Below are 16,533 nucleotides of genomic sequence, written 5' to 3' on the forward strand. Positions count from 1 at the left end.
GTTATTTGCTTCTTTTTAACACAGGGCCTCACTAAGGTTCCCAGGCTGGTCTGAACTTGTGATCCTCCTGCCTCAACCTCCTGAATAGCTGGGCTCACAGGTGTGCACCACCATACCTGGTCAGTTCATTTACTTTAAATATTTTGAGATATTTTTGTTGTCTTTATCTTTTAATTCATTCCTTTTTTATTTTTCAGACTTTCTTACTATAAAACTTTTATCTACATTCCCCACCTTAAAAACAAGGTAGCATCTTACGTTCTTTATTCATGGACATCATTTTGATGTTATCCAGACTTAACTGGACTTAACTTTCTTTAGATGCCTTATTAAAACTAGAATATACATGTAAGTACATGTTCAGTTTTAAGCCTTTTTACATATGTATACACCTCTTACCAGAACCTGGAACAAATTACAGAACATTATAGGTCAAATGAGGAGCCCCGTCGCTTTGTCCTTTCCTGCAAACAACCCACCTATGGTATATCATTATGACCTCTTTTTACCAGGGATTACTTTTGCCCTTTACTGAACTTGTAAAAGAGGAATCATTAGCATGAACTCTTTTTGACCAGTCATTTTTTGCTAACTTAATGTTTTTGGTATTTATCCATGATACACTTATCAATATTTTGCTGTTTTTTATTATTGAGCAATATCTCATTGCTTAAACATACCACAATCTATCAATTCCTCTACTGACAGGCAGTTTTTATTGAGTCCACACTTCATTCTCAGAAATTTCCTCCATTTGTTTTCTAATCACAAACTCATAACTGGGCTATACCCATCCTGCGTTTGTTCCACCCATGGCAGTCTTTCAAACTTTATATTGTGGCACATAGTATTTTTTTTCTTTTCTTTTTTTTTTTGCTTGGGGTTTATGTTTCTAATTTCTTTCCTCGTCTCTTTCAGTGACTGATTTTAGTTCTTGGTTCATCTGTTTTGATATATCTATTTCCTTTGGAATATGCATCCCCAGCAAGTTGCTTTCCTCTTGAAAGGGATGCATTCCTCAAAAGTCTTATTTTGGCCAGTGAGCTCCCTGATCCAGAAGTATCAGGCAATTACTCCTGGCCTCGTTCGCAGGCGCTGCAGACAGACCAAGCAGGGGACACTGGTGGAGAATGGCCGGCAGTGGCAGTTTCAGGTACCAATGGATCAGCCAGTCCCTCCCCTTTCACAAGCACTGCCTTCCGCCTGCCAGGCCCGGTCTTGGCCTCCTCGGTGGGCAGCACTTGAAGAGACACTTGGGAACTGCAGAGGCTGGGCCTGGAACCTGGGGTCTGCAGCACTACAGTCTATGTTCTCAGGTCCTCACAAGCACAGGGCTCGGGGCCGCTGCCCAAGGTCTGCTCATAAGCATCCCTCGAAGAGACCACAACTGCTGGGGGAAGGCACTGTTTTCTGGGGGCAATGGCTGAGAAGCGAGAGCAGTCCCCTCCCTGTCCTCCCTCGCCTGGCCTTGGCTGGCTGTCTCCGGCTCCTGCACAGAGGTATACCCTGCCCCCAACACATGCCACCATTCTCCTTCCATCTGTGGAAAGATTAAACTCAAACAGATAAAGATGGATTGAGGGAGCCAGGAGGAGAAGACAGGGGAGACCAGGCTTTAGTTACAAGGGTCCGCAAATAAGCTCCTGATCTATGCAGGTGTTTGTGGTGTTTCTACCACACACTGAAGCCCCTCCAGGCTGAAACTTGCTACATGCTGTAGTTTACATGCCGAGACCTAGTTTTCATTACGATGGAACCTTGGAATCCTATAGAGAGCCACCAGGATAACCCCCACCCCCTCAGCTCTCTTCCTTTCCCAAGAATTTGTTTTTGTCTTTTCTCCCTCCCTTTCTGAGAACTGCTTTATGTATACTCCCTAAGTTACCCAATGCTTTTCTTATAAAACAGCTTGCTGTTCTGCCTGCACCAATCTAAATTCTTACTATGACTGCTGTTGACTCCCCCTCCCCACTTGAGGGTTTTTGCATTTAAACTCCTTTGAAATCTGTCTTGTGTCTCCCTAGTTGCAACTCTGATCAACCAGATCAGGCTCTCTTTGCTTGCTAATCAATTTCTACCTCAGTTTCTCTTAAGGACTGACACATTCTAGAAGTGAATTTTAGGAGAGGGATCAGCAGACCCTCTTAGTTCAGTGTCTTGGTCAGTACTAGCCTGTTAAGTCAGCATTCCATCACTGTGACAAAATACCTGAGAAAATCGACTAAAGAAGGAAAGACTCATTTTAGTCCAGTTTCAGAGGTTTCAGTCTATGGCCATTTGGCTCTATTGCTGTGTGCCTCAAGCAAGGCAGAACATCATGGCAAAGAGGGTAAAGTGGAGCAGAGATGCTTACCTCATGGCAGACAGGAAGCAGGGGGTGGGAGAGGAAGAGCAAAGAAAGAAGGGGCCAGGGACAAGATATACCCTTCAAGGGCACACCCCCAGTGACCCACTTCCTCCAATCAGGCCCCGTCCTCCTAACGTTTCCATGGCCTCCCAATAGCACTACCAGGTGGGAAGCATTTCAGATTCAAACTGTAACACAGCCTCAGACCCTTAGGCACTTCAAATCTTTAAATTTGTTTAAATTTAAATCATACACAGCGAATGGGGTACAGATTAGATATACCACTTGTGAATTAGACTGTATACTTTTAGAGCTTCCCCATTTGGGTCAAAACTTGCCATACAAGAGAGAGAGTATCCTCACTCTTCCAGGCAGAGCTGTATGTTATCAGCTGTGGCTAAGAAAGAAAAATGAAAAATTTGAAGTTATACAATTATAGATGTCATTCGCCACCACACAGGTACCAACAGAATCTCACTCGTTTTCATTAAGTTGAGGTATTAAATTTTCTTTCAGGCTTCACCACTGCTTCCTTCTCTGCATAAAGAAAACAGCCACATTTACTTATTCAAACACATGCTCTTTGGGAGTCTCGCTGCCAAGTGTGAACACTAAGACTCAGAGAAGCTGTTCACTTTTGCTTTCCAAGTAACTGGGTCGTGCAACCGGGCCTATGCCTTTTCACACTGCTGGAGTAGTAACTAACACAATTTTCAGAATTCACCGTTCAAGCTTAAAAAGCACATACCAACAGCTTACTTCAAAAAAAAAGTATCCCAACAAGATTCCTAGTTTGCAACAGATCCTGAGAGCTTAGATTAGCATATCAGCTTCTTGTCGATGCTAATTATATTTTCAAATCATAACTAAAATATTGAGCTTTATTTTTCTCTTTCTCTGCAGAACAAATTTTTTTTTTTTTAATTTAAGTGCTTTTATTAAGCAGGAATCTCCTTTTTAGAAGGTTAAAAAAACTATTCTACTACAAAAGAAACAATTATGGTTCTGTATATTTTGACAAAGTCAATAGAATTTTGAAACTAACTTACATTATAAAATTGTATGGTTTTTACTAATAAAGTATTTTTCACATTCATTCATTCAAATCAATATAAGAGCACCTGCTCTGTGCAGGGCATCATGAGAAGCAGGAAGCTCCAAACTCCATCCAACGTCACATATTTATGGAGATGTGGGAAGAGTGACTGTATGCAAATCAGCATGACACAGAAGTAAAAGGCTAAGTGACATGAGACTTAAAGCAGCCAACCACCCAAACAGGAGAGCAAAGAAGGGCCTCCTGGCTGGGAAATCCCTGGATGAGGTTACCTTTCACTGGCCTTCTACAATAGGCAGAACGGTGGAGGTGGGTGGAGACAGCAGAGGAGAGGTGAGTTAGACCAAGAGGTCTAGAAGGGGGCTAAGGAACCCGAGGGCAGAGTGTGAAAGGTGAATACATAACAGCCTCTGGCAGGCACACACATTCTCCAATCTTCCTTCTGATGATAAGGAGGCAGGCAAAGAAAACCACAGAAACAAAGGAAAAAAATGAAGAAATCTCGAAAGCTCACACAGCAGTGCAGCCTCTCCTGACTGAGGACTGTCAGAGGATGGATTTGCTAGGACTAAACAATTCTCTGCCTTCTCCACTAAAGCGTAATGGCCAATGCCAAAGTGTGAGGCCGTGAGGATGAGCAGCGCTGGGTTTGTGGCCACCAGGCCCACACAGGCCTTGCTCTGGCTTCTTCTAGCTGAGCCTCATGCCTCCCGGATCTTGGCTGAACGTATTCCTACATCATTTCTACTATTTGGACTTGTTACTGCACTGACAGAACTGTGTTAAATATTAATGACAGAGTGAGAAGTAATGGTTTCTGTGAATAAAGTTGAATGCTTGGCAAAGAATGGGTAAGGTGTCACAAATAACTAGGATCTGGTGTGGGGAGTTAACCACAAAAAAAGGATAAAAAAATGACAGAGATCTGGAAGAATTCCTAGAGAGAACAGTAAAAAATAAATAAATAAATAAATAAATAAAATCTGGGAGAATTCCCTTCGGATTGCTTAATAAGTGCATTAGTTTTTGCTCTACTTCCAGAAACTGAAACTGGAAATTATCCAAATGCATTAAGTGTGATTCATGACAAAAAAAAAAAACAGTATTAACACCAAAAAACAAACTTTATTCAAAAAGGTCCAGCCCTTAATCAACAGTTCAGAGAATAAATACACACTTACATATTTGAAAGAAAATGCTAGATATTTCTACAAATTTCAAGAAGTTTTTAATCAATCAATTTAAAATTACTATCTTTGAGAATGCTTGGAATATTTTCAGACTGACTACTGTGTCTTCTCAGGCTCAGTTCTTTATGATGCAAGTGGGCCCGATAGCTGGTGCTTGATTTCAAGGGATAAACCTCACATAGGGCAGTGGACAAGTCATTTGCACATTGGAAAGTCACCTTGCCTTGCTCTCTGATACTAATATTTGTTGCTCTGGAACTAGAACTAATCATAAAGTCTAAATGCAGGTTGGATAGATGAATAAGTTTCTAACCTTATTTTTTCTTTGGAAGGATGACATCTTTGCCCCTCATAACATCATGTTTTCCTCTTAAATGAAGTTAGAGCGCTGACCTGCATGGCTGAGTCTGTTGGGTGCCTAACCGCACCCCACCTCCCCTTCTCTACTAGCAGAGACCTGTTACTGGATGTGACAGTGTGCCCACGTAAGTGACTACAATTCTTGGCCTCCCTTGCAGCTGTGAGTGACCATATGCTATGTTCTGTCCAAGAAAATGTGCGTGCCAGTTGTTGGGATGGTCTTTTGGGAAGAATCCTTAAAAAGAAAACACAGTTGGAAACCCTCTCCTACCCTTTCTGCTTCCTAATTCTCATGGGGTAATTAGTAAAGGCGGTGTTCAAAGAAAGGAAAGTAGAAAGATAGTCACTGGGGTCCCTGAGGACACTTAGCTATGGACAAACCACCTGTGAATTTCCAAGATGTGGAAAACCATCACCATCACCACCACCACCCAAAAAGCAAAGCAAAACAAAAACAAAAAAGGAACTCCTCTCCCACTGAAAGCATTATTATTTTGGACTCTCGACTCCATGAAACCACGACTTTTCCTAACAGACACAGAAGGTAACTTTAAACCAGGTATCATACCGTCAATCAGTTCTTCCCAAACCAGTCTTTAAGATTATGATCTGAAAATAGTACGTCTCCATTTTACAATCTTTCTGTGCTAAGCCAAAGGAAGAATGTTCTAACTAAGAATCTAAATAAATAATGTTTTCAAAATTAAAAAATTGAAACAACCGAATTGCAAGCAACCTGCTGCCAGAGACTGGGGCTCACTGCCCAGGTGGATCTAAACCCCTGGCAGAGGGAAAGCAGGTGAAGTCTAAAGGCAGGCGCACTGGCAGAGGGAAAGTGGAAAAGGGCGTCACTGGAAAGGAAGGACTGCATGAACACTCTTAACCTTGGAGTCTTTATTGAAATACACATCCCCCAAAAAACTGTTTTTTCTCTTGGGTTTCAAGCAAAATTAAAGAGAAATTTACTGAATGTTACCATAAGGATGTTTTGTGAAACACTGTTCTAAAACAGCAGATTTTCTTTTTTTCTGAAACAGATTTTTCAGATGCAGAAGGAACAAATGAAACGCAAAGATAAATGTTGTTGGGAACATTTAAAACAGGATCACACTGAGCTGCTTGTATATGTGGGCTGCCAAACCTCAGAATTCCTGGGGTGTTGGCAGAGTCTTCTGTACATCCTGAGCCTCAAGGCTCAGCATCCTCTCACTCAGACCCACATGATTTATTATTTGAATTGTGGAAGAAATTTCCTATGAGGAATAACTTTTAGGAAGAACAAACTGAGATCCTCTAGACTAAATTTCCCTAATTCACAGAAACAATAGTATTTTATGACTGATCCCCATACTCTTTGGATCACAGTACAACAGGTGGAAAGAAGAAAATCCTCCCAGACTGAGGCACTCTTTAAGATCTTCTCTGGAATGTTCCATTTTCATAAATCAAACAGAGAAAGTAATATTTTATCAACTGACATAGAATCAAAACAACCTGATAAGCAGAACAAAATACATCAATTCACCCAGGCATATTTACTGCATGGAAGCAAAGCCTTGTAAGACGCAGGTTTTCAATGACTTGCTGTGTAGCTGTAGGACTGTGCACTGAGGGCTGTGGACATGCACTTCCAATAGAAACTATCACCCTTCTGGAAGGTTGTAAACTAGTTTTGCAGTATGACTCACTTCCCAGCACATTCCTCTCCCCAAAAGGAGAGAATGTTTGCAAGGACACGAAGATTAAATGCTTTAATTAAACAGACCTGATTTTTTGAAAATTTTATGATAATTAATCACTGATAACATCTAATGGATAATCAACCACATTCTAGGTACTGTGTTAAGCATTCCATCTTCACCAACTTTACAAGGTAGCTACCCTAATCTAAAAAAATACTCAAACATACACAACCCAGAGTTTGCAGTGGGGGGGCCAGGGATGATCACAGCTCCACAAAACCCCAGAGTCCTCTGTCTTAACCACCTTCTCATGCTGTCGCATTTTTGAGAAAAGTATAGGAAAAGCTGGTTATGGCCAAAGCAGGGATGCTAATCATTACTTTAACTATCATTCTGCCAAATCTTAAGAATATTATCATGAGCCAAGAAGCAGATTTGGAAAAATCAAATACCAGGGAATAAATCTAACCAAGAAGGTAAAAGACCTCTATGATAAAAATTATAGAACACTTGAAGAAAGAAATTGAAAAATGACCGAAGATGGAGAGATTACTATGTTCATGGATAGGTAGAATTAATAGTATGGCTATCATATTACTAAATACCCCATCAAATTACCAATGGCATTCTTTGCAGAACCAGAAAAAGCAGTCCTAAAATTCATATAGAAAAATAAGAGTCAAATAGCCAAAAAAATTCTAAGAAAAAACAAAACCAATGCTGGAGGCATCACATTACCTGACTTCAAATTATACTACAGAGCTTCAAGATGGCGGAGTAGAGGGTGACAGCATCTCCTGGTGCTCCAGAACTCAAGATTCAAGAAGGGGAGGTATTGAGAGACTCGGATGAACTCACAGACGCTGGGTGAGTCGCTCCCACTGGGTGAAACTCGGCCCGGGCAGCAGGCCGGGACAGTGGGCAGCTTCTCGGAGCAGGGCAGGGCGGTGAGAGGCGTTCCCCAGCAGCCCAGCTCCATCTGGCGGCAGGCACGGTCCACAGCCAGCTTCTTGGAGTAGACCCGCCCAGTGAGAGGCTTTCCACGCACAACCAGTCCCCAGTGGTGGCCCCATCGGGTCCACAGGCAGCTACTCAAACCAGGACAGGGGGCCTGAGGCTTTCCAGGGCAGCCCAGTTCCATTCAGAGGCAGGCCCGGTCCACAGCATGCTTCTCGGAGTAGGCCCGCCTAGTGAGAGGCTCTCCGAGGATACCCATCCCCAAATCCTGCACCCAACAGCGGGTCAGGGGTAGCTCTCTTCGGAAGCACTGCATTATCAAGTTCCTCCAAGACTTCAGGCTACTGAAGCCTGGGAGGTGATATGCTGGAAATCTACAGGGACACTATAAGCCAAAGAGGAAATCTGTAATATCTTAGAGTCCCACTGACATCTGACCAATATGAGAAAACAAGGGAAGAAAATGTCCCAAACAAACCTAGATGGTATATCAATATAGCAGAATAAATGTCAGAAAGAGAGGTCAGAATGTCCATAAATAAAACAATCAGAGAAGCAAACGAGGAGATGAAAGAGCAAATGCAGGCATTGAAGGATGAGATGAAAGAGCAAATGCAGGCATTAAATGATTGCACCAATCAACAGTTAAAAGAGCAAATACGGGAAGCAAAAGATCATTTCAATAATGAATTAGAGATACTGAAAAAAACAAAGAAACAAACAAACAGAAATCCGTGAAATGAAAGAAACAATAAACCAAATTAAAAACTCCATAGAAAGCATAACCAATAGGATAGAACACCTGGAAGACAGAACCTCAGATATTGAAGACAAAATGTTTAATCTTGAAAACAAAGTTGACCAAACAGAGAAGATGGTAAGAAATCATGAACAAAATCTACAAAAATTATGGAATATCATGAAAAGGCCAAAATTGAGAATTATTGGGATAGAGGAAGGCACAGAGAAACCAAAGAAATGAACAATCTATTCAATAAATAACATCAGAAGATTTCCCAAATCTGAAGAATGAAATGGAAAATCAAGTACAAGAGGCTTATAGACACCAAATACACAAAATCACAACAGACCCACACCAAGGCACATTATTATGAAAATACCTAACATACAAAATAAAGACAGTATTTTAAAAGCTGTGAGAGAAAAGAATCAAATTATATTCAAGGGGGAACCAATAAGGATATCAGCATATTTTTTAATCCAGACCCTAAAAGCTAGAAGGGCCTGGAACAACATTTACCAAGCCCTGAAAGAAAATGGATGCCAACCAAGAATCTTATACCCAGCAAAACTTACCTTCGGATTTGATGATGAAATAAAATCCTTCCATGATAAACAAAAACTAAAAGAATTTACAAAAAGGAAGCCAGCATTACAGAACATTCCCAGCAAAATATTCCATGAGGAAGAGATGAAAAACAATGATGCAAATCAGCAAAGGGAGGAACTAGCCTAAAGGAATAGCCAAATGAGGGAGAAAGCAACTCATGTAAAAAAAAAAAAAAAAATGAGCCAAATGACTGGAAATACAAATCATATCTCAATAATAACCATGAATGTTAATGGCCTGAATTCATCAATCAAAAGACATAGACTGGCAGATTGGACTAAAAAGAAAAAATTCCAACAATATGCTGCCTGCAAGAGACTCACTTCATAGAAAGAGATACCCATAGACTAAAGGTGAAAGGATGGGAAAAAACACCATGCACACAGACACAGCAAAAAAGCTGGAGTATCCATTCTCATTTCAGATAATGTGGACTTCAAGCCAAAACTAGTCAGAAGGGATAAAGAAGGACATTTCATACTGCTTAAGGGAAGCATAAATCAGTAAGACATAACAATCATAAATATCTATGTCCGAACATTGGCTCATCCATGTACGTCAAACAAATCCTTCTCAATTCCAGAAATCAAATAGAACACAACACAATAATACTAGGCGATTTTAACACACCTCTCTCACCACTGGACAAATCTTCCAAACAAAAACTGAATAAAGAAACCATAGATCTCAATAACAAAATCAATAATTTAGACTTAACAGACATTTATAGAATATACCATCCAACAAAGAACGAATATACTTTCTTCTCAGCAGCACATGGATCCTTCTCTAAAATAGACCATATTTTATGCCACAAAGCTACTGTTAGCAAATACAAGAAGACAGAGATACTACCTTGTATTCTATCAGATCATAATGGATTGAAATTAGAAATAAATGACAGAATAAAAAACAGAAACTACTCTAACACCTGGAGATTAAATAATACGCTATTATATGATAAATGGATAACAGAAGACATCAGGAGGGAAATAAAAAAATTCTTAGAAGTAAACGAGAACAAAGACACATCATATCAAAATCTCTGGGACACTCTGAAAGCAGTACTTAGAGGAAGATTTATTTTATGGAGCGTATTCAATAAAAGACATAAAAATCAACAAATAAACGACTTAACACTACAGCTTAAAGTCCTAGAAAAAGAAGAACAGATCAACACCAAAAGTAGTAGAAGACAGGTTAAAATCAGAGTTGAAATCAATGAAATTGAAACAAAAGAAACAACAGAAAAAATTGACAAAATAAATAGTTGGTTCTTTGAAAAAATAAACAAAATTGATAAACCCTTAGCCACACTAACAAAGAGAAAGAGGGAGAAAACTCAAATTACTAAAATTCGGAATGAACAAGGAAATATCACGACAGACATGACTGAAATACAAACCATAATTAGAAGCTATTTTGAAAATCTATACTCCAACAAATCAGAAAATCTCAAAGACATCAACAGGTTTCTAGAGACATATGAATTACCTAAACTGAACCAGGAGGACATACACAACTTAAATAGATCAATTTCAAGTAATGAAATAGAAGTAGTCATCAAAACCTACCAACAAAGAAAAGTCCAGGACCAGATGGGATGTCAGCCGAGTTCTACAAAACCTTTAAAGAAGAGCTCATTACAATACTCCTCAAAGTATTCCATGAAATAGAAGAGGAGGGAACCCTCCCAAACTCATTCTATGAAGCCAATATCAACCTGATACCTAAACGAAAACTCAAATTACTAAAATTTGGAATAAACAAGGAAACATCACAACAGACACGAGTGAAATACAAAACATAATTAGAAGCTATTTTGAAAATCTATACTCCAACAAAACAGAAAACCTCGAAGACATCAACAAATTTCTAGAGACATATGAATTACCTAAACTGAATGAGGAGGACATACACAACTTAAATAAATCAATTTCAAGCAATGAAATAGAAGAGGTCATCAAAAGCCTACCAACAAAGAAAAATCCGGGACCAGATGGGTTCTCAGCCGAGTTCTACAAAACCTTTAAAGAAGAGCTCATTCCAATACTCCTCAAAGTATTCCATGAAATAGAAGAGGAGAGAACCCTCCCAAACTCGTTCTATGAAGCCAATATCACCCTGATACCTAAACCAGACAGAGACACATTGAGGAAAGAAAATTGCAGACCAATATCCTTAATGAACATCGACGCAAAAATTCTCAACAAAATTTTAGCAAATCGCATACAAATATATATTAAAAAGATAGTGCACCACGATCAAGTGGGTTTTATCCCAGGGATGCAAGGTTGGTTCAACATTCGGAAATCAATAAATGTCATTCACCATATCAACAGACTTAAAGTTAAGAATCACATGATTATTTCAATAGATGCAGAAAAAGCATTTGATAAAATACAGCATCCCTTCATGCTCAAAACACTAGAAAAAATTGGGGTAGTGGGAACATTCCTTAACATTATAAAGGTAAGCTACGCTAAGCCCACGGCCAATATCATTCTAAATGGTGAAAAACTGAAAGCATTCCCCCTAAAAACTGGAACAAGGCAGGGATGCCTTCTTTCACTACTTCTATTCAACATCATCCTTGAGACTCTAGCCAGAGCAATTAGACAAACCAAAGAAATTAAAGGGATACGAATTGGAAAAGAACTCAAACTATCCCTGTTCGCTGATGACATGATTATATATTTAGAGGAAATGGGAAATTCCACCAGAAAACTTATAGAACTCATAAGTGAATTCAGTAAAGTAGCAGGTTACAAGATCAATGCTCATAAATCCAATGCATTTTTATACATAAGTGATGAATCTTCAGAAAGAGAAATTAGGAAAACTACCCCATTCACAATAGCATCGAAAAAAATAAAATATTTGGGAATCAATCTCACAAAAGAGGTGAAAGACCTCTACAATGAGAACTACAGAACACTAAAGAAAGAAATTAAAGAAAACCTTAGAAGATGGAAAGATCTCCCATGTTCCTGGATAGGCTGAATCAATATTGTCAAAATGGCCATACTACCTAAAGTGCTATACAGATTCAATGCAATTCCAATTAAAATCCCAATGATGTACCTTACAGAAATAGAGCAAGCAATTATGAAATTCATCTGGAAGAATAAAAAACCTAGAATAGCTAAAGCAATCCTCAGTAGCAAGAGCGAAGCAGCGGGTATCGCAATACCAGATCTTCAACTCTACTACAAAGCCATAGTAACAAAAACGGCATGGTATTGGTACCAAAATAGACAGGTAGATTAATGGTACAGAATAGAGGACATGGACACAAACCCAAATAAATACAATTTTCTCATACTAGACAAAGGGCCCAAAATATGCAATGGAGAAAAGATAGCCTCTTCAACAAATGGTGCTGGGAAAACTGGAAATCGATATGCAATAGAATGAAACTAAACCCCTATCTCTCACCCTACACAAAACTCAACTCAAAATGGATCAAGGACCTCGGAATCAGACCGGAGACCCTGCATCTTATAGAAGAAAAAGTAGGTCCAAACCTTCAACATGTCGGCTTAGGATCAGACTTTCTTAACAGGACTCCCATAGCACAAGAAATAAAAGCAAGAATCAATAACTGGGATAGATTCAAACTAAAAAGCTTTCTCTAAGCAAAGGAAACTATCAGCAATGTGAAGAGAGAGCCTACAGAGTGGGAGAAAATCTTTGCCACCCATACTTCAGATAGAGCACTAATCTCCAGAATCTATAAAGAACTCAAAAAACTCTACACCAAGAATACAAATAATCCAATCGACAAATGGGCTAAGGAAATGAACAGATACTTCACAGAAGAAGATCTACAAGCAATCAACAAACATATGGAAAAATGTTCAACATCTCTAGTAATAAGAGAAATGCAAATCAAAACTACCCTAAGATTCCATCTCACCCCAATTAGAATGGCGATTATCAAGAGTACAAGCAACAATAGGTGTTGGCAAGGATGTGGTGAAAAAGGAACACTCTCATACATTGCTGGTGGGGTTGCAAATTAGTGCAGCCACTCTGGAAAGCAGTATGGAGATTCCTCAGAAAGCTTGGAATGGAACCACCATTTGTTCCAGCTATCCCACTCGTTTGCCTATACCCAAAGGACTTAAAAGCAGAATACTACAAAGATGCAGCCACCTCAATGTTCATAGCTGCTCAATTCACCATAGCCAGATTGTGGAACCAACCTAGATGCCCTTCAGTTGATGAATGGATAAAGAAACTGTGTTATATTTATACAATGGAGTATTACTCAGCCATAAAGAATAATAAAATTATGGCATTTGCAAGCAAATGGATGAAACTGGAGAATATCATGCTAAGTGAGATAAGCCAATCTCAAAAAAGCAAAGGAAGAATGATCTCGCTGGTAAGCGGATGATGACACATAATGGGAGGTGGGAGGGAGACAAGAATGGAGGAACAAGGGACTGTATAGAGGGAAAAGAGGGGTGTGAGGGGTGGGAGGATAGGGCTAAAATAACAGAATGAATCAAAAAACATTACCCTATGTCAATGTATGATCACACAAATGATATGCCTTTACTCAATGTACAGAGAATCAACATGCATCCCATTTGTTTACAATAAAAATAAATTAAAAAAAATTATACTATAGAGCTACATTAACAAAAACTGCATAGTATTGGCATAAAAACAGACACACTGACCAATGGGACATAAAAGAAGATACAGACAAACCTATGTAGATACAGCCAGGTGATTTTTGACAATGGTGCCAAAAAGATGTTGGAGAAAAGATAGCCATTTTAACAGATGGTACTGGGAAAACTGCATATCTACGTAGAAGACTGAAACTATGCAAATCAAAACTACTCTGAGATTTCATCTCCAGTTAGAATGGCAGTCATCAAAAATACAAATAATAGTTAAGTGCTAGAGAGGATGTAGGAAAAAAGGAACACTTTTATACCGTTGGTAGGACTGTAAATCAGAACCAACACTGTAGAAAACAATATGAAGGTTCCTCAAAAGACTAGGAATGGAACCACTATATGACACAGCTATACCACTCCTCAGTATTTATCCTGAAGAATCAAAACCAGTCTATGACAGTTAATACATCCATACCCCATTTTAGAGCAGCTTGATTCACAATAGCCAAACTATGGAACCAGTAGAGGTATTCACTCACTGATGGAAGGATAAATAAAATGAGGCATATACACACGACAGAGTTTTACTCAGACATAAAGAATGAAATTTGCGGGAAATGGATGGAACTTGAGAGCACTATGTTAAGTTAAATAAGCCAGACTTAAAAAGTCAAGGGTCGTATGTTTTCTCTCATATGTGAAAGCTAGAGAGAAAAAAGTAAAAAACAGGGGCAGATTACTGAAAAGAGAAGGGAGACCAGTAGATTAGAGGAAGAAGACTAGGGACAGGGAGAAGGGGAAAGAAAGGGGTGATACTGGGGAATGAGACTGACCAAATTATATAGTTCTTTTGTAGGCATGTGCATATATGTAATAAAGAATCCCATAATTATGTATAATTATAATGCAATTATAATAAAAATTAAAAAATAAAGAAATGATAAAGAAGCAGATTTAGGACTTGGGCAACTTCAGGTATTGGGTATAAGGTATAGACACAAAGACTAATGAAGGGAAATTACTATAGATGTGTTTATTCAATAATATAAAGAGAAATTGGTAATCTGGAGTTAAATAGGCAAACTTCTACTCTTTACTTTACTCTCATTTGCTATTTTCCAACCAATGGCTGCTTTCTCCCCAACCTACTGAAAGTCTTAAAATCCAGAAGCCACAGCATCAATGTTGCAGTTGAACAAGGCACAGGCTGTGCTTACAAGGCACCTATGTGCACACTAGCCCACCTAACAAAAGAGTTAGGACATGGTAAAACTGGAGACCATGAGGTATGAAGTAGGCCCTGCCCATTTTCTGGATCCTAGCATAAAAGGGTGTGTGTGAAGGAATACTTGATAGTCATGCAAGTCCCAATGTTATCACTAAGCAGTTGAGGATAACAAGTCATTTTCATGTTCCAGTCAGTTTTCTGTAAAATCAGGGGGATTAGCTAGTGGTTCTCAAATTGCAGTGGGCATAACCTGAGAAGTTCACTATACATTCCTGGACACAGGAGTGAACTGTCTCAATGAGCACAGGAACCCCCATTCCACCTGCCATCCCAAGGGTTCTGCTGATGGTATCCCAGTGTGGAAGCCTGGCAGCAGTGAGACCACTGCCCTCTTGGCTGGACAGATGGCGGGACGGCTGTCCTGAATCTAGCCCTCTGCACGCCTGGGGTTAGCGATCCTGAGTACCTCAGACCACGTGCAGGTTCCTGATCACCCTCCCCTCTCCCATGTCTGCAGTCCCCCTGGGCTCCAGCAGGCAATGTCTCTAAGGGGTTCTAATGGGTCACAAACCCCTATGGCACTATCAGGAACTTTCAGGGAAACAACTGAAACTTTTCTGCTTTCAAAGAGACGATAAGGCACGGCATACTCTGGTGTGTGAGTAAATCAGTTAAAGAACAGACCTTGCTCTTCCCACACTCTGAATTGTTCTTCCAGATATTTGGGGTTGAGGTAGAATTTGAACCCACCCATAGGACCCCAACTATATTTCTCCCCTTTTTATCACAGTCTTTCCAAATTCAAAAAGTAAAAATTATAATTGATTTGCATATCACTTAGAATGAAATTAATATTACTAAAAATTGCATAAGGAAGCTACAAAATTATACACATTTACATATACACAAGATTCACTAGTATGTTTGCTTTGGACAATATAAAAATTTGAAAAATGAGACTTTGTGTTGACAAGAATCAAATTTCAGAAGAAGGAAGGAAGGAAGGAAGGAAGGAAGGAAGGGAGGGAGGGAGGAAGGAAGGAAGGAAGGAAGGAAAGAACAAACGAACAAACGAACCAGAACATAATGCCTCCTTTTAATTGTTAAAATTAATATTCATGGGACTGATAACATTTTCAATTTCTAAAAATATTTTGTTTCATTAAATAACTGTTAAATAGGATTTTTACAAAGCAATTTGCATAGAAAAGAATAAAAATGTTCATGTTGCCAGAACATTGTTCCCATCACCTCTTGTCCACTATTATCGCTTCCAGAACACTGTCACCAACGCCTAGAATCAGGAGGTCACCGATTCTCCCGCTTCCAGTGTCGCCAGTCCTGTTTCTCCGGGGCAAGGAGGCGCCGGCTCTCTGCAGTCAGTGCAGCTTCAGTGGCAGCTGCCACACTGAGCCGGCCTCAGGCTCAGCTCTCTGGGGGGTGGTTGTCAGCTTCGGGGTGCAGTGACTCCTGGCACTCAGGAAGAGCTGAGCAGCTGCACGAGGTTTTCAAGACATTTCAAATGGTAGGCATTTAGAGGGTTTTCTTCTGGGTTTGAGAAAGCTAGGAGAGAAAAATTAAGAGTCTAGAAATGCTAGTTTATTAAACTTAGGTCTATACTCAAGGAGCAAACACTCTTCCAGACACATGAATCAGATTTACATATGAATAAGGTAAGTTCTTGATGTATGTGCTAGAATTAAAAGAATATTTTACATTCGAAA

At 39.5% G+C, this 16,533-nt stretch overlaps 1 protein-coding gene across 2 annotated transcripts in view; it reads right to left on the reverse strand.

The window, feature by feature from the left end:
* Positions 1-15,816: 15,816 nt before the first annotated feature.
* Positions 15,817-16,533, reverse strand: part of Rttn (rotatin) — a 180,533-nt gene continuing 179,816 nt past the window's right edge. The window contains exon 50 of one of the 2 annotated variants that reach the window (XM_047526590.1): positions 15,817-16,372. In XM_047526590.1, coding sequence (XP_047382546.1) covers positions 16,287-16,372 — 86 coding nt within the window. In that variant the 3' untranslated portion in view covers positions 15,817-16,286. The remainder of the gene's footprint in view (positions 16,373-16,533) is intronic. The other variant, XM_047526589.1, reaches the window with a different exon arrangement.

The sequence above is a fragment of the Sciurus carolinensis genome, chromosome 15, assembly GCF_902686445.1.
Source record: "Sciurus carolinensis chromosome 15, mSciCar1.2, whole genome shotgun sequence".
NCBI classification, from domain to species: Eukaryota; Metazoa; Chordata; class Mammalia; order Rodentia; family Sciuridae; genus Sciurus; species Sciurus carolinensis.